The sequence below is a fragment of the Trichosurus vulpecula genome, chromosome 4, assembly GCF_011100635.1.
Source record: "Trichosurus vulpecula isolate mTriVul1 chromosome 4, mTriVul1.pri, whole genome shotgun sequence".
Lineage (NCBI taxonomy): Eukaryota > Metazoa > Chordata > Mammalia > Diprotodontia > Phalangeridae > Trichosurus > Trichosurus vulpecula.
The window spans coordinates 32,652,360-32,675,121 of record NC_050576.1 but is presented as its reverse complement, the minus strand read 5'-3'; the positions used below and the strand labels follow the sequence as shown (position 1 = coordinate 32,675,121).

Below are 22,762 nucleotides of genomic sequence, written 5' to 3'. Positions count from 1 at the left end.
AGAGCTGTATGATTTCCCTGAGCTCTGATCGGCTGGTCCATCAGTTCATGCAGGATAGCATGATCAGTTTGACCTTTCCAAGTCAATGATATGAAGGCAGCATGGTTCTGGGTGATGGGAAGGTCTGCCCTGGGAGCCCACTTGCCCCAGGTGACCCTAGGGTGGAGTGACAAACACAACGTTCCTTTAAGGCTCAGTCCAGGGGCCACCTTGGACAGATGGCCCTTCCTGGTTTCCCCAGCTGTGGGTGATCCTTTACTCTCCAAATCACTGAATTGATTTTATATTTACTTTGTAGTGACTAATCGGTACAGGTGTTGTGTGTTTCTCCCTCCTCCCCTCCCATAGAAGGGATGGCCCTTGAGAACTATCTTCAAACGTTTGCCAGCTCTTCTGGGTTCTGCTCAGCCCCAGGAGGCAGAACGAGGAGCCAGGGCTGGTGGAAGAGGAGAGGAGCCTGGGGCTGAGTGAAGGCAGATTAACACTCGAAGTAGGTTTGGTAGAACTTTGCTAGACAAAGGAAATGAGCTGCCTGGTGAGGAAGTGAACCGCCCCTCTGTGCTCCAAGGGAGGCCTGCCAGTGATGTTGTCCAGGGGATCTCCGTCCCTTCCAGCCCTGAGATTCTGGGGCTCAGGGCTCATCGCACCTCCCAAAAGTAATTCCAGGTACTATGGGTGGGGCTGGCCTGAAGACTGTGAGCCTGGCTTTAGCCCAGACAAAATGTGGGCAGATAAGGTTTGCTTGCTGTGCCCCCTAGCCTAGGGATCAGGAAGGGTTAACTTTGAGTCTGAGAGGCAAGAAGGCAAGGTCTGGAGCCTGGGTTGGACCAGTCTCGGTGGACCAGACCAGGGTTCTTAGTGCCTTCTAAATTCCCCCAATGCAAAGCACAGAAGTCTTTCCCAGGGCCAGCCCCCACCCCCTCCACAGCACTTCTAGGAGAGCCCCGGTATTCTTTCTTCTCCACACCTGTGGAAGCCCCAGCTGGTCAGGGTTTCAGGACCCCACCAGTCTCAGGCAGAGCCCTCCTACTCAGAGCTCAGAGCCAAATGATGGGGTACAGGCCCAAGCGGCGACCTTTGTCTCTTACCCCAAGAGTTTATGTCCCATTTGTCTAAAGGCCCCTGGAAAACCCCACCTTGAAATCTTGGATTTCCCCACTAGATCTGGTGTCCCCTTGAGGCCATAAACCTTTCATTATCTTGAAGTCCAAATCTCTGTTCAGCTACTCCCCACCTTTAATTTTATTCTCTGGGCTACTGGCCACTCCCATCAAGATCCTCCTTAGATTCAATCTCTGTTCACCCCAGGATACTGGTCATTCCCTTCAAGATCTTCCCAAGATCCCTCTCATCACCCCAGGCTACCAACCACTCCCATCAAGACCATCCCTGGATGCCCAGACTACGTGGCCACCTCTGGATTCCTCCCTAAGTCTTTCTCTATATAAGCCCCATCTTGTTTTCATGAAAGTGCTCAGGTTCCATCTGGCCCGCTGGCATCAGCATCACAAATGCTCAGATTCCTTGAATCTACCCAATATGGTGAATCTTTAATAAACTTTGTTTTTCTTTGACTGCAAGAAGGCTTGAGTCGAATTCACTCGGGCAGGACCCGGCATGTCACTATTTCTGGGTCCCAGCACCCCTAAACCTCAACAATACCAGCCCCACCCAGGCTGGCCCTTGGATCTCGGACCAAGGCACTTCCCCCATGGGGGTGTGGTAGTCCTTGTTTTCTAAAGCTTTGTACATCAAAAGAGCCCATCTGGCCAGACACAGAGACATAGGCTGTCTTCCTTCTTTATTTTTCTTTGTTTAAAATAAAAATAATACACTCTTTCCCTTCACTTGAGAAAAATAGTTTTACCTTCCCTATGGATCACCAGTGACCCCAGCAAAGGGTGATTCCAATCACTCTGATTAACCACTGGGTGAAGGGGTGGGGATGGGGGGCAGAGAAGCTTCCTGGAACCCTCTCCAGGCTCAGACCATACCCCGCTCCCTGCAGTCTGCTTCCTTCCACATCTTCAGAGTGACTAGTTCCTGGGAATGGCAAAAGTCAATTAGGCTCAGGTCTCAGGGGGTGGGGGTCTCTCCCCACCCTCTTAGTTTAGTCTGGGTTGGCTCTGGTCCCAGTAAAGCTTCCATCAGGGTTTACAAGATGGGCAGGCAAAGGGTCTGCTGACCATCCTGCATTGTGAAAAGCTAAAACCGGAGGCTCCCTGAGGACAGGGACTGGCCTGGCTCAGAGTTGGGGGAAGGGGGAGGGCAAGGTTCAGTAATAATTGGCTGCATAAGTGGACAGGACTCGGTGGCATCTAAATAGGGTGGTGAATGTGAAGGTGGAGGGGAGAGCTCAGCAGCATTCCCAGCAGGCCTCTGCTCTCTGCCATTCATTCTTTCTCCACCTTCAACCCCACTGGGTCTTCAATGAGTGTGTGAAGGATAGGTGTGCACAAATGCACAGAATGAGAGGGATCTGGCCTGGATACATACGCTCCTTACACTGGAAACCCTTTTGCTTCAAGCAGTGAAGAATCCTGAAGGGTTTGGCCAAAGGGCCGACCTGCCCCAGCTTTGGGGAAGAGTCCAAGAATGGTCTCTTCAATGCAAATAGCTTATTCTGTGGTGTCCTGACAGTCTAAGAGCAGCCTCATGAGCTCATGAGCCCGGAGTGGCTTTGCCCAAAGATGTCTTTGTAAGGGCTCTCAGTGGATGGCTTCCATCTGTGCTAAAGACTAAACTGTAGCACGTGAGATCTTGGCTAGATGCAAGCAAGGCCTGCTTGGTTGGTGACTTGTGGTTAATCCCCTGAAAATGACTTCTTGAGGTAGGGAGGGACAGGGGACGTCTGAGAGCGGCAGGGTTCTTCCACACTGCCCCCTCCCTCCCAACATAGTCATCCTGAGTCCAGAGGATGGATGAGGTGGCCTCTCCTAGGAGAGCCTCAGGCTGGGAACCAGAGTTGGGTAGGGGGCCTTCAGGGCAGTCAGGACCAGGGTCCCCACTGTTCACTGAGCCACCTTTTAATTCTTGGTTCTACAGGGTCCTCCTGGTGGAGGAATGGTGGCATGGATACCCTCCCCTCCCCCAAATTGTAAAATATTCTTCACTTACTGCCCCATATGCACGAGGCCCTTAACTCCAACACATGAAGCCAGGAAGTCACACATAAGTGCATACATAAGTACACACACACACACACACACACACACACACACACACACACACGGAAGGAGTCACACCTACACATAGGCCTAAGTACAAGAGCCAGACACACACTCAGCTCTTAGCTCAGTGCCTGGTACACAGAAAGCGCTTAATAAATGCTTCTTGCCTTCACTGACAGTCCCTTGAAGGCCAGTGATGTCACAAGGTCACACTCAGGGCCCTCCTGGCTCTGGCCCCTACGCTGTTCAAGACTTTTAGGTTAATTATACCCCTACATCAGTTATCTCCCCAAAGCTGCTCAGGGGCCTTGTCTAGCTTGGGGTGAGGGTGGGGGAGGTCTCCCAAGGAAAATGTCAGATTCATGACACGCTCCTTCCCAGCAGTTTCTGAAGTGTGTGCTTTTCTTTCTGTCTTTCTTCCTGGTCCTTCCCAACCCCCTTCCAGCAGACGAGAACATGGGCAGATTCTGGAAAATGAAAACTGGTGTTTGGAGGGCCTCAGGAGGGGCACCAGGAGAAGATAGTGGCTGCGGGCCTCTCCACAGCCAGAGCCACAGTCTCGGGACTGTTGCCTTTTCCCCACCAAGGTCCCCGGAGCTCCAGGCCAAAGGTCAGCATTGTCCCCCAGGCAGCTGGGAGCTCAATGACAGATCCTCTCTGTCATCTCTCTCTGAAATGTCAAAAGCAAGGACAAAGAAGGTCAGGGCTGAGCATCCGGAAGCCCCTAGGCCTCAAGGCCTATTCTCCCGCCTCCCCACCCCAGTATATTCCTCCCTTGAGAACGTTGTGATCTTGTACCCTGGGGTATCCAGTGAGTTCTCGGGGCTTCATGAAGGCTTGTGGCAATGAAATGGTAGCAGGAAGAACCTCTATATAATAAAAACGATCTCTAGCTCCCCATTGATCTAGTTGGCACAATCAGAATTTTATACATTAGGCTTTCTTACAGTGAACCACCCCTAAAACCATCAAGCCCCAGATAGAGTGGCCAAAGAAGTGAGACCATGATGCCTCCTGCCACAAAACCACAATGTGGACAGGTCTGGAAAGGAGGCCTGCATTGCCCTCGATGGGTCGAGGACAACACAGTGTCCACAGAGAGGGCAGCAGAGTCTCCCCAGGCTGGAAAATGACTCCTGTGTTAGATGTGAAGACACGGAGCCCACAGAGGGAATTTAAGGCAGTGGGCCTGAGGGTGGGAGCCCTGGGTTCAAAGCTTGGCTCAGACATTCACTAGCTCTGTGACCCTGGGCTCTTGGGTCCTCAGCTTCCTCCTCCATGAAATGGGGATAATAATGGGTTTTGGGGAGTGGGGAATGGTTTGTAAGCCTTAAGGCCCTGGACAAATAGACATGGTGGTCGAGGAGGCAGGAGGGCCTAGAAGCCTGGAGTGAGGGCCAGCCCTGAGGCCTGTCTTACCAGTGGCTCTAGCTCCCGGTGGTCCACTAGGCTGAACTCCTGGATAAAGTAGTAGAAGTGCTTGTAGCAGGTGTTGACATGGGCCTCAGCACCCATGGCGATGATGCCATCAAAATGGTGGATGTAGACATGGACAAAGACCCGGAAAAGGCGGGTCAGGATCTTGGTGCACACTTGCTGGAAGTTCTTGGGGAAGGGGATCCCTGCAGGTAAAAGAGAAAGAACTGATTTGGAATCTAGACCCCTGGAATCTAGACCCCCAGATATCTGGGCCCCTGAACATCCAGAACCCTAGACATTAAGACCCCAGAATATCAGGGCCCCTGGACATAAGGACCTCTGGCCATCTGGACCCCTGGATATGTAGCACCCCAGGACATTAGGGCCCTTGGACATAGGGACCTCTGGCCATCTGGACCCCTGGATATCCAGGACCCCAGGACATCATGGCCCTTGGACATAGGGACATCTGGCCATCTGGACCCTTGGATATCCAGGACCCTTGGACATAGGGACCTCTGGCCATCTGGACCCTTGCATATCCAGGACCCTAGGACATCAGGGCCCTTGGACATAGGGACCTCTGGCCATCTGGACCCCTGGATATGCAGCACCCCAGGACATCATGGACCTTGGACATAGGGACATCTGGCCATCTGGACCCCTAGATATCCAGGACCCCAGGATACCAGGGCCCTTGGACATAGGGACCTCGGGCCATCTGGACCCTTGGACATCTGGATCCTGGGATATTCAGACCCCTGGACATTGGGCCCCCTGTACTATAGTCCCCTTGCGTGTACCCCAGTCCCCATTTCCAAGCTCATTTCCCTATAGAAGAGCCAAGATACCAGGTTCCTCTGCCCCATTCTGAAGAAAGAGGCAGAAACCCATCTCCCATTTATGTCTCACTCCAAGATCATGCCCTGAACCTCCTGTCCAGTCCACCACTCCCCGCCCCTCTTATCCTGCCTTCAGTTTCATTCTGAGAGCAGAAAATGTAAGAGAAGGAATAGCTTAGGTCAGGGGTAGGGAACCTATGGCTTTGAGGCCACATGTGGCCCTCTAGATCTTCAAGTACAGTCCTTTGATTGAATCTAAACTTATAGAAGTTTTGGTCAAAGGGCCACACTTGAGGACCTAAAGGGCCACATGTGGCCTCGAGGCTGCAGGTTCCTTACCCCTGGCTTAGGTTAACAGGACTTAGACTCTTGGTCTCTGGAAGAAAAAGCAACGAGCAAATCTGTCAATGAAGGTCCCACTTAGACCTCTATTACCAAGGCTAACGTGAAATTCAGAAATGCTTCTGTGAGTGCCGACATCTTTTTGTTTACTCCAGGATGCTCATGGCTTTCTCCCAGACCAGGCAGAGGAGCATGGCTTTGGCCATGGCTATCTAATCCAGCCTCCTAATTTTACAGCCCAGGTGAAGGTTACAGTCAGGCAGCTGGTTAGTGGCAGAACTGGAATCCAGACCTCCAAATCCCAGCACTCTTCCCATCATACCCACTGGGGAATATCAAGTGATTAGGCTTAATGACAATAGCCTCCATTTCATACTTGTGCTGGATGGTCCCAGTCTTACTTTAGATGGCCTTCTTGGCTCCATACTGCCCCTTGCGGTGAAAGCACAGAAAGCCTCACACTGCCATGTTTTGGGCTAGCCTGGGGCTGTTTCTCATCATAGGCTGGTTCCCTCGATGCCCAGGATAGATCAGGCCACACTCCAGCTCAATCCTACAACCTATAAACAGTCAAGGTAGGGCAGGAACCTGTCACAGGGTCCCTGTTTATTCCCACGCAGGACGAAGTCCAAAACCTATAGAAGAAAATCCCAGGGAGGTAGACCAAGGTGAGAGAAAGGGGAGAGAAAGGTCCCATGGTCACTACTAGGGAAGGTACTACCTTGTTTCTGTCTGTATCTCTAGTGCATGGTACATAATAGGAGCTTAATAAATGCTTCTGAATAATTGATTATTCCATAACTCCATCTTCCACAATCTGTTGCTGTGGTATGGTATACTCACTCTGGCTTCCTCAGAACTAAGCTGACCAAGGGAATAATCACCAATATAAGGCCTTTTTCTCCTAACAAATATGGTTGGGGAGTAGCAGGGAGTAACCCATCCACCTCCCAGTGGCCCCCTGCCTGCTTCTCTGCCTGTGTCTGTCTCTCAACCTTCCTTCTGTTCTTCTTGGACAGAACACCCATCCTGCTTCCTGCGACTCCCTAAAACAGGGAGCGTTGACCTTTTCTTTGTGGTCCTCTGCTCGGTCTGCTTCTAACAGAATCTAAAGTCAAGACATTGCTTCTTTGGGTGCTTGTCTGAGTTTTCTTTCCTGGAGGCACTGATTGGAGCACCTCTGTAGATTCCAAAGGAGCCTAGAATGCCAGAGCTAGGGGGAGATCTTAGCTCAGAGACCACCAACCAGTGATCTCATGACAGAGCCAGGATTAGAACCCCAGGCTCCAGGCTCCTGGTCATTTTCTCATCTTCTCTCTGTTCTTGTGCTTTAAGGCAGAGCTGTTTTTTCCATTTCATTCTGCTAACTTTGCAAATAAGGATGTTGAGGCCCAGACAAGTGGAGTGAGTGACTTGTTGAAGGCCACCAAGCTAGAAGGAGTTCTCTCTCTGGTTTAATCCTGTCTCTCAACATATTTAAAAAAATTATTTTAAAAATAAATGTCTATATATTTTGATTTTTTACATCACTGCAGTTTTCCCCTGTATCCTTCCCCCTCCCAGAGAGACAGCCCATATAACAAAAAGCAATTTTTAAAAGTTTGAAAAGGAAAAAAATCAGCCTAATCGATCAATACATTGAAAAAGTCTGAAACTACATGTGATGTGCGATGCTTGTGGATCTCCTGCCTCTGCAAAGGGGTAGGTGCCTCCAATATGATGTAAAAATGGTATTCCTTTTAAAAATACTTTTAAAATTTAATTTAATTTAATTTTTTAAAATTAAAAAAAATTAAAAATTGACCAGCATTTATTAAGGGCACAGTGCCAGGCAACAGATACAAAAACCAAAACTCAATGGTTCGTACCCTTCCACACTGGCAAGATGGCAACCAATAGCATAAAATTCACCAGATGGAAAAAGAGCACATCTAAGTCTTTTCTCAACTCATTTCCATCTGGCTTCCATCCCCTCTGCCTCTAAATCTAAAGGGCTTTTTTCAGCCCTCACCTGTAGCTTCTGACACTGCTGGAAAATCACAGCTCCTCTTTCTAAATCTCTCTAAAACTGACAAGGTGCTTTCCCCACCACCCTCCAAGGGAGGTAAGGTGAGGGTCATTACCCCCATTTTACAGATCAGGAAAATAAGGCTTGGGAACCTAAATTCTGTGCCAATTATCTCACAGCTAGTAAATGCCAGCTCGGGCTTGAACACAGCTGTCTCCTGACTCCTGCTCTTGCCCATTCCCCCTATTTCATGCTGCTTCTATTTCAGCTCCCCTCCTCTCCCAACATTTCAGAGACCCCCTACTCTCTAGCTCTTCTCCTTCTCTGAGCAGGCCACCTCTGACTCCACCAGCTCCTACGTGGCTTCATGGCACAGAGAGAAGCCTGGAAGGGGAGGTGAAAAGAGGCCAGGCTGTGAAAGGCTTTCAATGCCAAACAGAGGATTTTCTATTTGATTGTGGAGGTGATAGGTGGCCACTGGAGACTAGTGACTGGGTGGGGGATCTAACACAAACAGACCTTTGCTTTAACGGCTGAATGGAGGATGGACTGGAGTGGGGAGAGCCCGGAGGCAGGCAACTACTGCAGTAGTCCAGGTGTGAGGTGAGGAGGGCCCACACCAGAGCGGGGTGGCATCCAAGGAGAGAAGGGACACGGTGAAGGTAGATATTCCAAACTTTGTGCAGAATTAAATCAATATATGGAGTAAATTTGAGTGAGGGGCTGAAGATGGTGACTGGGAAGGTGGTAGTACCCTCATGGTAACTGGGAAGTTCAGAAGAGGGGAGGGTTTGAGGGGACAGGGAATGAGCCTGGTTCTGGGCACCTCCTCTGTAACTTTGTCTCAGAGAGCTTTCTGGAGCATTGGGAGGATAAGTGACTTGTCCAGGGTCACACTGTCAGGTTGAGTCAAGGCTGGATGTGAACCCAGGTGTTCCTGATGTGAAGGCCAGCCCTTTATCCATGATGCTGGGTTCTCTTGCACATTGAAGCTTGAGGAGGGAAAACCTTACATTTGGGTTTGAAGGAAATCAGCTTCTTAAGTAGCAGACAGGAGGGGCATGGTGAGGGTGCAATTTGTCTGAAACATGTGGGGGTTACAGTGGGCTGCAAGTTCCTTGTAAATCAATAGCATGATACAGTTCAGCAAAAAAGCTGGTAGGATCCTAGGCTGTGTTTAGGCACCAGTGACATGGAGGCAGCTGGGTGGTTCAGTAGGCAGAGCACCAGGCCTGGAGTCAGGGAAGACTCTTCTTGCTGAGTTCAAATCTGGCCTCAGACACTTATGAGCTGGTGACCCCGGGCAAGTCATTTCACCCTGTTTGCCTCAGTTTCCTCATCTGTCAAATGAGCTGGAGAAGGAAATGACAAACCACTCCAGCATCTCCTGCCAAGAAAACCCCAAATGGGGTTATGAAGAGTTGGACAGGTTGGAAACAACATAAGGAGATGAGAATCTCTCTGTCCTCTGCTCTGGACTGGCCATAACTAGGGGCTTATGTCCCCCTCTTGGCCCTGCATTTTAGGAAAGACACTGATCAGCTGGAGTGTGGCTGGGGAAGGCGATCACAATAGGGAAGGGCCTTGAGTTCATCACCCACAAGGACTATGGCATTAGCTCCCATTCAGGGCTTCCCCACCACTGCCAGAATCATGTTTATCACACATGCATGTGGTCTCTTCTCTGCCCTAAGCATCATCACCATGTCCCTTCTGCCCACTGAGGCATGTTTAAACTTGTTTTTTCCCTGGCATTCAAGGCTCTCTGTGATCTGGCAGTACCCTGCCTCATTCCCTCCCCTCCTCCACACACACTACACTCCAGTCAAGTGGGATGAAGTCAGGCTTTTGATGCCAAACAAACAAAGGATTTTCTATTTGATCATGGAGATGATGGGTGGCCACTGGAGTCTAGTGAGGAGGTGCATCAGGAAGGTGCCCCAACCCATCCTCAATCCCACCTCTGGGCCTTCACCTAGGTAATCAGTTCCTTATGGTCCTTTTCTGTCTTTTCCAGCTTCATTCACTTCAATGCAATCAGCATTTATTGAGTGCATGCCTTTGAGGAGCTCACATCCTACTGTTGATGTTCTCGTGGGGCGTTCATGCCCCCAGTCCACTGCCATTGATCCCAGGACGCCCCCTCCCCTGGCTCCCCAGGCTTCCAGCATCTTCCCCATTAGGTCTCATGTCCCTCTCGGATTAGGGAACATCATGTGTGCTGCTGAGTGCAGCCCTCTTCCCCCCGAGACTGGCAGTGCCATGAGGGGAGGGCCTAGGCCAGACCAAAGTACAGGTCTCTTTGTATTGTAGGCACCATACGTCTTAATAAGGGGTTGTTGCATTGAACAGTCAGGCTTCCTCCCTTTTTCCCTGATGCCAAATCATGACCTAACCAGGGACAGGATTTCTGCTCGATATTAGGAAGGACTTTCTAACACTGGGCTGCATGGGCAGCCTTCTCCAGTAGTGAGCTCCCTGTCATGGGAGATATGCAAATAGAGGCTGGGTGGCCACCTACTGGTTGGAGATGCTGCTGACAGGCTTTTATGCTGGAACTGGATGACATCAAAGGTCCTTTCCAACTAGGGACTTTAGGATTCTGTTATCTTACATAGAAGCAGTTACACCCATGTTTTTCTGTAGAACAATGTTATCTTACGGGTGTGACATGGAGTATGTATATGGAAAAGGCTAGGGTCAGAGTGACTGAAGGAGGCCCATGATTGGCTCAAGGGGTGGGACCCAAGACAGGAAGGGAGGCAGAATACTGCACCAAGGGCCCAAAGACTACCTGGCTTGTAGTCTGGAAAGAAAAGGGGCTCAGGGATGGCTTTTAGGGGAGGAGGAGGGACCAGTTCAGCTACCAGAGGCCAGAAGAATGACCATCTCCACCTGTACCTAGAACCTAGCCATCATAGAGTCTGCTTTCTCTGGTGACTTGTATTCCCAGGTAAGGGAGACCATGTAACCTAGACACTAGACATGGAGGACACTGAACCCAGCAGAGTCCTGGAGCCACGCCATTTATATGTAATTGACTGGCTCAAAGGCGCTTCTTCTCGGGTGTGGATGGAAGGTGTCTCTCGAAGGCTCTGCCAGTGATACAGAACTTCTGGTATTCCCTACCAGCTGGAGAGATTTTGAGTCAAGGCCTGGAGATGGAGCAGGCCTGTCTGTTGTCTGAGATCAGAATCATGGAATCTGAGAGCTGGAAGGGACCTATCCAGGAAGGAATTTCCGCTGCAACATCCCAGACAAGGGATTGTCCAGCCTCTGCTTAAAGACCTGCAAAGATGGGGAGCTCACTACCTGTTGAGTTAGCCCAATCCACTTTAGTAAGTTCCTGAGATAGCCCAATCCACTTTAGCAAGTTCTTCCTGACATCCAGACTAAATTGGCATCTTTACAACATCCCTTCTTCTTCCACTGTTCCCAGTTCTAACCTCGTGGACCAAGCAGAACAAGGCTGATCCTTCTTCCATACTATAGCCCTTCTCTTCTCCAGGTTAAATACCCCCAGTTCCCTCAACAGGCTATTTCCCATTCAGGTAGCTGATCAATGTCCTTTCTAAAATGTGATGCCCAGAAATGAACCCAGTCTTCCAAAGGAGAGCTGACCCAGGCAAAGAGTTGATCCCAGACCTCCTGGCCCTCTGCCCTGTCTGCCACACTGTCAGGAGTTGTGACTCCCCCAGGAAACTGTGGCTTTTTCTTAGGCTCATAGAGCTAGTGCTGCAAAGCACCTTGGAGGCCACTAAGAGGTTGCCTTAGAGATAATAAGGTGAAAAGGGAAGCAGCTTGACCAAGGTTACAAGGCAGTGACTAGCAAAGGCAGAATTTGAACCCATGTCCTCTGACTCTATGTCCAGCATTCTTCCCACCACTGGGCCGCATCCCTGCACTTGGCCTTTGGTTCTCTAGGCTAGATCCTCCTTGTCCCTTTAACAGCATAACCTCACCCCGCTCTGGCCTCGGCCATTTCCAAACTTTCTCAGGTACTTCTTGAGACCCTAAGCTCTCCCTCCTCCATGTCTTCTCCAGCCCTGATGAGGAGGGTCACTTCTTTAGGGGATGAGTACAGACACTTCTAGATTCTCAAAGCTGGAAGGAACCTTCAAGTTCACCCGGGGGTGAGGAACCTGCAGCCTCGAAGCCATATGTGGGCCTCTAGGTCCTCAAGTGCAGAACAAATTTGTTCTGTAAAACTTGGACTCAGTCAAAGGGCCGAGTCCAAGTTTTACAGAACAAATTTGTTCTGCACTTGAGGACCTAGAGGTCCACTTATGGCTTCGAGGCTGCAGGTTCCCCACCCCTGGGTCCTAAACTCACCTCCTTCTCAAGGTAGGACCCTCAGGGAACCACCCAGTGTCTGATGGAAGACCTTTGGTGTTAGTAAGCTCTTACCAGGGAGACCCAACCCAGTCCAATGACTTTGCCCACCAATATGAAGGCCAGGTACTGGGGAAAAGGGTTGGGAAGTATGGCTCATGCCAGAGCATGAGAAGGGCCTACATCAACACTGTCTGAGTCCACAGGCCACAGGGAGATCCCATTCCCCAGAGAGGGAGCTGGGCTGGGGCAGGGAACAGGGTTGAGGCCCCATAAGCTGTTATGCCTGTGGTTTCTTTCTTAGTCGATCCCCTTCCCATCCCCAACCAGACTAAGGTCAGGGACAAGTGGGTGGGTCAGAGATACTCAGCCTAAAGCCACAGGCCTGGCATCTGGACAGAGGAGATAAGATGAGGCTTCAAGCAGAGGAGAATATCATCACTGTGTTCTAGACCTTCCCCTCCAGTGATGGACAGGTCACAGCCCTGCCCTTACGGAGCTCCCTAGAGGCCGAGAGCTGCCCCCACTCAACCCGTGGGCTCCCCACAGCAGCTCCCCACAAGGCTTCCTGACACCCCCAGTCTTTGCCTCCCTCCCACCACAGGCCAGGGCACTCACCCACTTGGGTGGGGAAGACGTCTTCGTTGTTGATGAGCCCCTCGATCCAGTCCATGAGCAGCGCCATGTAGCGGGGGGCAGGCAGCTTGGCAGGCCGCCGATACTGGTGCTCATCTTGCCATCGGTACTCGTAGCGCGGGCCGCCTGACATCACCGGGCAGCTGGCCTCCGTGCAGCACTCGCCCATCGTGCCGTAGATGAGGTTGATGCGATTGAAGAAGTCCACCACGTGCACGGCCAACCAGTCATTGATGCTCTCCCCCGGAGGCAGCCGCACCACGGCCCGTAGGTCCAGGCCCGACTTCAGCGAGGCCTGTGCCTTCTTGTAGAGCTCAAAGCGTTCGGTGCCCGGCTCAAAGCGCTTCCGAGGCCGGAATGTCTTGTCTTTGTTAAACACCTGTTTCAGGCACAAAGCCATGGCTGGGTGGCTGGAGCAGCTTGGGCCTATAAGAAACAGAGGGAGCTGTGAGTGGCTAGCCACCTCCCCTCAGGACACCCTGGTGCCACTGGAGATACTCACTGTGTGACCCTAGGCCCAGACTTTATAACCTGGCCGAGCTTCAGTTCCCTCACCTGTAGAATGATGGTCTTTAAGGTCCCGTCCATCTCTGGATCTGTGAGCCTTTTTTTCATACTGTTCCTGAAACCTGGAACATCTGCCTCCCTCCATCCCCATCCTTCCAAGTCCAACCCAAATACCACCTCCACAGGAGGCTTTCTTGATGGAATCCACACTTGACATTTACTAAGGACCTCCTATGTGCCAAGCCGGCTAGCCTGCCCCGCTCAAACCTCTCCCAGCAGCTTCCTGAACCCTTGGTGATGCCCCCAAAATGTCATCTGGAGCACTGGAGTATCTGGGTAGAGGCCAGGCAGACCCTGCTAGAAGCTGAGCTCCATGAGGGAGGCTGGACTGGCTTCAGTGGAAACTGACCATCTCCCCCCAGACCCTACCACAGTCATGGGCTCAACACCTTCCCCATTTTCCCCATGCTATATTAGGACCAAGGACCAGGCCCATGGCCAGCCACCCTCAATGCGGGCACTCCTGGCACTGCTCTGCAGAGATGCTGGGCATCGTCTTCCTTAGAGAACAAGAACTTTTTCTCCGCTCTGCTAGCAGGACAGTCCTGAGACAGGGGGCTGGACACAATGGCCTGGTTGACCACAGCTGCCTTCTGTTTTGTGTTGATTGGCAGTGGGACACTTCCTCCTGGATATCCCATCGTCTGTCCGGCCCGGGGATTCCCAGGGCATGGGGGAGGGAAGTTTCTGCCCAAAAAACTCTTTCCGGTTTTTCTAGCTGAAAGAGGAAAGAACCCAGCAGGATGTGTGGGCTGCAGGCTGGGGAGGTGGGGAGGGAAAGAGGAGGGGCCCCCTTGGAGAACTGACAGGAGCAGTCACAGAGGACTAAGCAGGCTGTGGGGCGGGGAAGCATGGGCTTCCTCACCCAGGAAGACTCTAATTCAGCAAATGTGTGGGCAAGTCCTGCTCTGCATGGGGAGCAAGAAGAGGAGTCAGGCCTCAACCATCCCTACAAAGGCACTGCTAGTGAGAGGATACTAGTAACCATCTGCTTACACCCAGAACTGGAGGAGAGAGAACCCAGACACTGTGGGGTGCAGCCTCAAGAGACCTTCCAGAAGAAATGGCCGCTCAATCCTGGAATCCCTGATATCACATCCCAACAAGTGGTCATTCAGCATCGGCTTGAAGACCCTGGAAGGAGGGACCTCACCACCTCTCCATCACTTTGGAGAGAGCTCTCATTGTGGGAAAGTTTTTCCGGGCTGTCCCCATTTTTCTGGGTCTGGCTCTGGGGCCAAGGAGAACAACACTCATCCCTCTTCCCCCTGGCAGATCTCCAGATACTTGAAGGCATCTCATGTCCCCCCTGAGAGTTCTCTTTTCCAGGTTAAACATCCCTAGTTCCTTCAGCTGAGACACCTGTTTCAGGAAACTTTACCCTAGAGACTACAGTGAAACAGGTGTGGCAGACTCCCGGCCTTCACCGTCCTCATCTGGACACTCCACCTTATCTGTGGTACCTAGAACTGAACCCAAGCTTCTCCTCGTAGCCTGACCAGAGGGACTCTCCCCTCCTCTGTCCCACTTTAATAAAGACTGAGATCACCTTTACTTTCTTGGCTCTTATATCATGCTGCTGACTCACAGGCAGAGAATCCAGATAAGCCATGGACCCTGCCCTCGCTCTTAACCCCTTTAACACTGCAGATTCGATCTGTCCAGTATTCATTTTCAAGCACTTATGGGCCTCTTTTTCTGCCATTCTTGCAGGGCTGGCATATCATATACTACTCTCTGTGGGGTGGACAGGCTGGCAGGGGTAGCCCATCTCTCCTAGCCTGTGAGCTCTCTGAGCAGGGACTGTTTGCGGGCTTGATACTTGTCTAAAGGGACCTGATTTCGCACAAACTAAAAATTGTCCTCCAGCCTTGGTCAATTGTTTTGACCCTGTGTTCGGTTAGTCATGAGGGGTAGGGGAATAGGAGAGTGGATGATTCTGCAGAAGCTTTGTGTAGACACATCTGCTGACTCTGGGTCTGGAAAGTTCACTTCCTTTACATATCAAAGGCTGACCCATTTAAATATGGCTCTATGAAGTTCTCCTCCCATCCCCCGTCCTATATCCTTGGGCAGAGGGAGGTACAGATGGGGTCCAGGGAGGACACAGAGCCTATCCGTGTTGATCAGAGTCCGAGCCCCCATTTCCCTGCAGACTTGACCATCCCTGGCCTTCCAATACTGAGGTCTTCTGGGCAATGGACTGACCTTTAAAACACTTCACAACCTGATTCTTTCCTACCTTTCTAACCTTACACGTTACTCCCTCCCATGTACTCAGTCGTCCAGCTACACTGGCATTCTTGCTGTTCCTCAAACACAACACTCCATTTCCCAGCTCCTTGTCTTTGTACTGGCTGTTCCTCATGCCTGGGATGCCTTCCCTCCTCACCTAGACTTCCTAGTTTCCTTCAAGACTCAGCTCAAGTCTCCCCTTCTGCAGGAGGCTTCTCCCCAAACCTTAAGTGCTAGTCCTTTCCCTCTCGGGTTACCTTCCATCCAATCTGGATCTTCTGTGTACTTAGTAATTTATTTGTTGTGGTTCCCTTATTAGAATGTAAGTTCCTTGAGGTTGAGGGCAGGGATGGTGTTTGTGCATTGTTTTTTGTATCCCCATATAGTTCCTGGTATATAGTAGGTGCTTAATATGTGTTTGTTGATGACTGTTCTTTACCTTCCAACTCAAAGGCAGAGGACAGACATGGGGAAGAGCTAAGAGCAGTTGACATGTCGGCAGATGTCTGGGGGGGCCAGGCTGGAGAGGACCGAAGACCAGGGAAAGGGAGTAGCATTGACGGCCCTTCACAGTTGGGCTCACCTGACTTTCCAGCCTTGTTTCCCTGGACTCCCCTTTGTACACTCTGCGTTCCAGCCAAACAACCAGCTTTCCCCAGACTCCACCTGAGCCTGGCACCTCCGTGTATCCTAACAGGCTGGTGGTCACACCTGGACTGCGCTCCCTCCTCCTCAGATCTCCTCTTGGGAGTTTGGGGGTTTAGCCCAGGTTCTTCCGAAGAGGCCATTCTCCCCTCCGAGGACTCCTCTCTGGACGATGCCCAGGGAGACAGACGGAGAGATGGGTCTGACTCACGCAGCCCCTCCTGGCTTGCATCAGTGCAGACACTGTGGGGGTTGGTCAAGGGCTCAGCCCACTGGGCTCCTTCCTCTCTAAGGAGAGGCCCACAGGGCACGGTTCTCCTAGGCTGAATGGGGCAGGGGTGTGGGAACTCCCCAGGGATACCCCAGCCGTCCCCTGGGTTGTTGGTGCCTCAGCAATGCTCTAAGCAAGCCAAGCCCTCAGAACCTGCTTATTGTTTTGTCTTTCTGTAGGGTCCTAGTGATTCAGGCTGGGGGTGGGTGTGTGGGTCGTATCTACTCATGGCCTCCTCTCATACCTTAGAGCTGAAAGGGCCCTTAGAAATGGCCTTGTCTGGCCCGTCGTTGGAGGGCACATAAAGATGAAATACTCAGGGTCATCCCACTGACAGACTAGTGTCCTTCCCTTGAAACATAGAGACCTTCAGCAATGCTGACAAAGCACTTTTTGAGTTAGAAAAACCATTCCCACTTTCCTGAGGAGGATGGCCAGAGATTGTCGGGGCTGGGCTTGAAGCCAGCTCATTTGGCTGTTCTGCTGCACTGTCTCTCCAAGAGTCTGCCTCTGTCTCTCTGTCTTTCTCTGTCTCTCTCCACACACACACACACACACACACACACACACACACACACCACACATATATATATATACACTCACACATATATATACATACATATACACACACAACACATGCATATACACAATACACATATGCAACACATACACACACAACAAACACACACAAACACACACATATACATACATATACACTCACACATATACACACATGCATACACAACACACATATATATACACATACACAATACACACATGCACAACACACACATATACACACATACACAACACACACACACACACACACACACACACACACATACCCCTTCCTCCCAAGCAGAGCTGCTATTTAAGATACAACCCTGAAACCTTCCCTTCTCTTCTTCTGTTTCCCTCCCAGAAAGAGGAGCCCCAGGGAGACATATTCATGATAGAAACCCCACCCAATCCCACCCCTGTTCTCTCTCTGGGCAACCTCTGATTCTCCTTTAACTCAGGGCCAGGGGCCTAATGGGCCAGCAGGAATCAGCTCTGTCTTCCCTGACCCAGGGAGCCCCTGGAGAGAGTCAGGAAAAGACCCCTAATGAAGGGCCAGAGACTGAACCATGTGGGGAGCAAAGAAAAGAGGTCCCAGAGAGGTGAGCCCTAAGGGGCCTCCAAAAAGAGAAACTGCCTTCCTGACTATGTATCAACCTCAGCGTGAAGGACTCAAGTCGGTCCTGATACGACCACATGGAGGCATGCCTGGATGCCTCTTTTTTCCTGAGTCTTCAGACACAGCAAGGCCATATCTGGGGTGATGGTGAGGGGCAGGGGGATGAATGGGGCAAACCTTCTAGCTTGAGGAGGGAGGAGGGAGCAAGAACAGGCACCAGGAGCCTGCCTGCCCATTTCTCTGAGGCTTTGAAGTCAATCAAGGATTTTCCCCATAAACTCCTGGAAGGCAGACAGTGTGAAGATTAATTGTCTCCATTTTACAGCAGGGGAAGCTGAGGCACTGAGAAAGCTGCCCACCAGTGTCAGAAATAGGACACTTTCCTGACTCCTGGCTCAGTGAGTACTTCTGGAGGTGACTAATACCAGAGACTGGACTCAGGTGAGAGGGTGGAGGGCCCCTTAGCCAGAAGCATCCCCTTTCTCTCTCTCCCTCCCTCCTGCCCTGCCCTGCCCTGCCCTTTGAGTTGGGGAAGATTCCATTTCGGGCCGGAGTCTGTGCATGGGGTGGAGAGCCCCTCCCCAGGACAGGGGCTAATTTTCTTGGGGTAGGGATGGGCTCTAGAAGCTTTCAGCTTAAAATATGATGCTCTCATGATCCAATGGCCTTTGCTTGAGCACAAGGCAGAGAAGGGAGATTCCCCCAGGGCTCGACCTCTCCTTCTTCTCCTCATATCCCCAGTGCCTGGTGAAGAAGTTAGTGTACATGCAGGTGTCTGCTGACGGTTGACTGAGGGACCTTGCTGGGGGGCCTGGGGCGGGGGTGATTCTTCTCCTCTGACCTCAGTTTACCCCTTTGTAAAATCTAGAAACAATAAGGGCCGATCCCAGCTCTGGGATCCTCTGGGGGCTGTGGTGAGGACTCAGGGAGATGAGAGAGCAGACAAATAGAGAAGAATCACTCTTTCCTACCTCTGCTGGCCCCTCCCTAGATTCACAGAATCCAGAATTGGAGTTGGCAGCAACCTCAAGAGTATCTGGTCCAGCCCATACAAGAAGGAATCCCCTACTGGAACATCCCAGACAAGTGAGCATCTAGCTTCCGCTCCAACCCTCCAGGGAAAAGGGGCTCACTGACCCTGGAGGCAGCCCCTCCCACTCTGGGACAGCCTCAATTGGCTCCTTGGCAACCATCGGGCTCTCCTAGGCCAAGGCTAACCCCACACACCGTGCCCACCAGCATGAGAACTTAGCTCAGGAGGGTTCCAGAGAGGCCCCGTCCCCTGGCCTCCTTTTTATCCTCCTCACCCCCATAAACATGCCCTGCTGCCAACCCTGAACCCTCCCCCTCCAAGCACAGGCTGCTGGACTTTTGGTATTCTCTGGAGGTCTTTCAGGGCTTCTTTTGAAGAAAAAACAGGCCTTCGAGATCAGAACCCTGGACATGTGGACCAGGGCAAGGCCCTGTTCTTGCTGAGTCTGTTTCCTTAAATGTAACAGAAACTCCCTGGTATCCTAGGTTCCCTTCTGATCTAATAGTTATTATGCAGAGCCAGGCCAGGACCTAGGGGTTTCCTGAGACCCCAGAAAAGTCACCCAACAGTCTGGGCCTCAGTTTCCCCTTTAGGAAAATAGGGACCATGAGGCTGGCCAGGACTGGGTGAAAAGGAAGCTGGATTCCCCCACTAGCCATGACTGGCCTCGTCTTGACTCCCCTCTGCTCTCACCTCCTCAGCTCTAGGCCTCCCTGTGCATCAGGGCAGGACGTTCTGCCTTACCTCTGTGTCTCAGTCACTTAGGAAGTGCAGCTGTGCCGGGGAGGGGGGAAGGAGGGCACTGACCTGGGAATCTCCAGGTGCCACTAACTTCCTTAGGACTTGGGCTAAGTCCCTTCCCTTCTTTGGGTGTCAGGGTCCTTCCTGGTAAAAGGCAATTTCTAACAGCCAATTGATCTCAGCTTCTTTCAAAGAGCTGCCTCAAACACACCTCCACCAGGAAGGCCCTGCCCACATGAAGTCACTCAGAGTGGAGCTGGCCCTGGAGCTGCCCAGGGCTAGCAGAGGCCTCACGCATCATCCCATCTACCTCCCCCCCCAAACAGTCCATTTTATAGAGGGAACAACTGAGATCCAGCCAAAGGCTTAAGGTGCTCTTAGTAGGAGGACGAATACACGCCCACATTCTTCTCACCAAGGTTGGAAGGGCTCATAATTAACAGAAAGGAGCTCACCGCAGCCCTGGTTGGTAGGGGCTATAATCGTGCCCATTCTCCAGAAGAGGAAACTGTCAGAGCTAAGATTGGAATCTGGGGCATCTGCCTCCAACCCCCGGGCTCTCTCCACTACCCCATCTGCCTCTCGGTTGCGATGCTCTGGGTGAAGCGTATACTTATTAGAAAGGGGGTTTCCTGAGGACGAAGCCTGGATTCCCCGATCCCGGCGCCTGTGACCCTCGCAGAGCCCCCTCCCTGGCCCCAGTGCTAGGTTCGCCTAGGCGCTTGGTGCCCGGTGCAGCGTCAGCGCTTACCGGCACAGGCTGGCCCCTCGAGGAGGGTCGCGGTCCAGCTCTGGACGCCTGGAGCCCGGCCCGGCGCTGTGTGGGTGCGCTAAACCCCGGCGGTGCCGAGCCACATTCCGGAGGGGGGCGGGGTCCCGGGGTGGGGTGGGGGGTCACTCACCGGTCACAGCCGGGCCTGGCGTTCGAGGAGGCGGGTCGGCTGTCCTACCGTCTGTCGGTCCGCCTGCCTGTCCGTCGGTTCCTCCACCCGGGAGCTCGCTCTCTTCCGCTCGGGGCCAGCCGCTGGGTGCTGGAGGCAGCTACGGTACGGCTGCTGTTCCTGCTCGCCCAGCTGGGCTGAGGCTCAGGTCAGGGGAATCTCGACCGGCCCCGCCTCTGGCCCCGCCCCCGCCACGCTGCCAGACCGGCCCACGGGCCTCCAGCCTCCCCCTTCCCCCGCCCCGCCCCGGCCCGCCCTGCCCCCGTCCTCCGTTCCTTCCCACGCTCGCTTTTTATTCTCGCTGTCTTTCGTGGGCAGCTGGGGACGACGGCACAGTGGTTGGGCCCTGAGTCCTTTCTCTGGTCCCGGGCTGAGCCTTGTCTTTGGTCTCGGGCTGAGCCCTAACCCTGACCCCGATCCTGATCAGAGCCTGGGTCCTGATCCTGGTCTTGGACTGAGCCCTGCCCCAGGTCCTGTGCTGAGCCCCCGTGCCCCTGCTAAGCCCTGCCCCTGCCCCTGATCCTGGGCTGAGCTCTGATCCTGATCCTGGTCCTGGGCTGAGCCTTGTCTTTGGTCTCTGGCTGAGCCCTAACCCTGACCCTGATCCTGATCAGAGCCTGAGTCTTGAGCCTGGGTCTTGACCCTGGTCCTGGGCTGAGCCCTGCCGCTGCCCCAGGTCCTGATCCTGGGCTGAGCTCTGCCCCTCCCCCTGCCCCTGGTCCTGACCCAAGGCTGGGTCTCCATCCCGGTCTTGGTCCCAGTCTGAGCCCCTCCATGGCTCCAGACAACAAGCAGGATGTTAATGCAGTAAGTGCTCTGTGCCGGGTCTGTGCTGAGTGTTTTACAAAAATTTTCACAACAATCCTGCAAGGTAGGTGTTAATTATGATCCCCATTTTATAGATGAGAAAACAGGAAAACTCGGGTTAAATGACTTGGCCAGGGTTACACAGGTAGTGAGTGTCTGACATTTGATATGAACTCGGGTCTTCCTAGGTCCAGGCTGAGGCCTCTATGCACTCTAACATATATATGCCATATATACACCATATATACCACTGTAGCTGCCCCTGAGTCCTGACCTTGGTCTTAGTCTGAGCACCGGTCTTGACGCTGGCCCGACGATGAGCCCTGATCCTGGTCTAAGAGTGAGGCCCATCTCCAGCCCCAGGGAAAGCCTTGACACTGATCCAATTCAAGACTGGGTCCTAATCTAAGTTGTGGTTTCAGTCTGGGCCCTGACCTAGCCCCCAGATGTGACTAGCTGGATTGGCAGGCCGCCTGGACTAAGAGAGCCCCCTGGACTAAGAGAGCACCAAAGCTGCTGCCTGCCTGCTGCAACCACAGTTCAGGGCTCTTTCTGGCTCCTATGTGTCCAAAGTCTGTCCGGGGGTGTTTTTGAGCCATTGGACCGCAGGAGAGTGTCTTCCCTCCCTTCACTAAGCCTTCTTTGCCTTCTTCACCTGAAAAATGGGGGCAGAATCCTGGCATTTGCTCCCTTACAGGGACATGGTAACCAGTTTTGCAGAAATTGTATTCAGTATTATTGCCTTCAAAAGGCTCCTGAGGTCAGGGATCAGGCCAATTGTCCTGGGAACCTTGTGGGAGGGGCAGTGAAGGGAGTGCCCAAGGATGGGGAGTCTGTTCCCATCTGGCCCACTCTTCCTGGCCAAACTGCAGAATGCTTCATCTGTGTCATCTTATCTGGTCCTCACAATGACTCCTATGAAGTAGGTCATATGAGGGTGGTGACTCCATTGTAGAGAGGAGGAAACAGGTTCAGAGAAGGGAAGCCATTTACCCAGAATCACCCAGCCAGGAAGCCACAGAATCGATCCCCCACAGCCAGACTGCCTGGGTCCAAGCCTAGATACCTTTCCACTGTACTACACTGCTTCATGGGATTCCAGGGGGCTGCCTTGGAGAGCAGGAGCACTCTTGAGCCCTGGGTAGCTTCCTGAGCCTGCTAGGGACAGAGAATGAGGTCTTAGGGGAAACTCTGGCTGGGATTCTTTGCCTCATGTATCACCTGAGCCTGGGCCTTTCCTCACCTTCTGAGGAAGTCCCTTCCATGTCCCAGCCTGTTCAGACAGCTCCTTCCTTGCCCGGCCCTCCCATGGCATCAGCATCATCCCTGACAGGCAACAAACTCTCACTTGTCCCTTGTGATAGCAAGCGCAAGAGCCTCAAGCTTCTAAAAGCAATAGTTTGATTCAACAAACATTTATTAAGCGCCCGCTGAATGCAAGGTGCAGTGCTAGGTCCCCTGGACACTGAGACAAACCCAGAAAGCAGGGCCATCCTTTCCTTTAAAGAGCCTGTGAGTGCATGTGGGGAGGGGGCTGGGAAGAGGCCTGAAAACAACCTGAAAACAGATAAACATCAACCATGTAGGAAATAATTT

General features: G+C 52.3%; 1 protein-coding gene across 1 annotated transcript; it reads right to left on the bottom strand.

Moving 5' to 3' along the window:
* Window positions 1-3,181: 3,181 nt before the first annotated feature.
* On the bottom strand, window positions 3,182-20,476 carry MOB3C (MOB kinase activator 3C). The gene is made up of 4 exons (XM_036753659.1): window positions 20,321-20,476; window positions 12,732-13,175; window positions 4,590-4,792; window positions 3,182-3,840 (listed from the first exon to the last, which is right to left on the bottom strand). Exons 2-4 carry the CDS (start codon window positions 13,147-13,149, stop codon window positions 3,811-3,813), a joined length of 651 nt encoding a protein of 216 aa, XP_036609554.1. The 5' UTR covers window positions 13,150-13,175; window positions 20,321-20,476; the 3' UTR covers window positions 3,182-3,810.
* Between the last annotated feature and the right edge of the window lie 2,286 nt (window positions 20,477-22,762).

Coding starts and splice junctions, on each gene's coding strand:
- MOB3C (XM_036753659.1), bottom strand. CDS start 13,149: ATGGCTTTGTGCCTGAAACAGGTGTTTAACAAAGACAAGACATTCCGG. Junction 4,793..12,731: donor CGTCTTCCCCACCCAAGTGG/GTGAGTGCCCTG, acceptor TTTTACCTGCAG/GGATCCCCTTCCCCAAGAAC. Junction 3,841..4,589: donor ACCGGGAGCTAGAGCCACTG/GTAAGACAGGCC, acceptor TTGACATTTCAG/AGAGAGATGACAGAGAGGAT.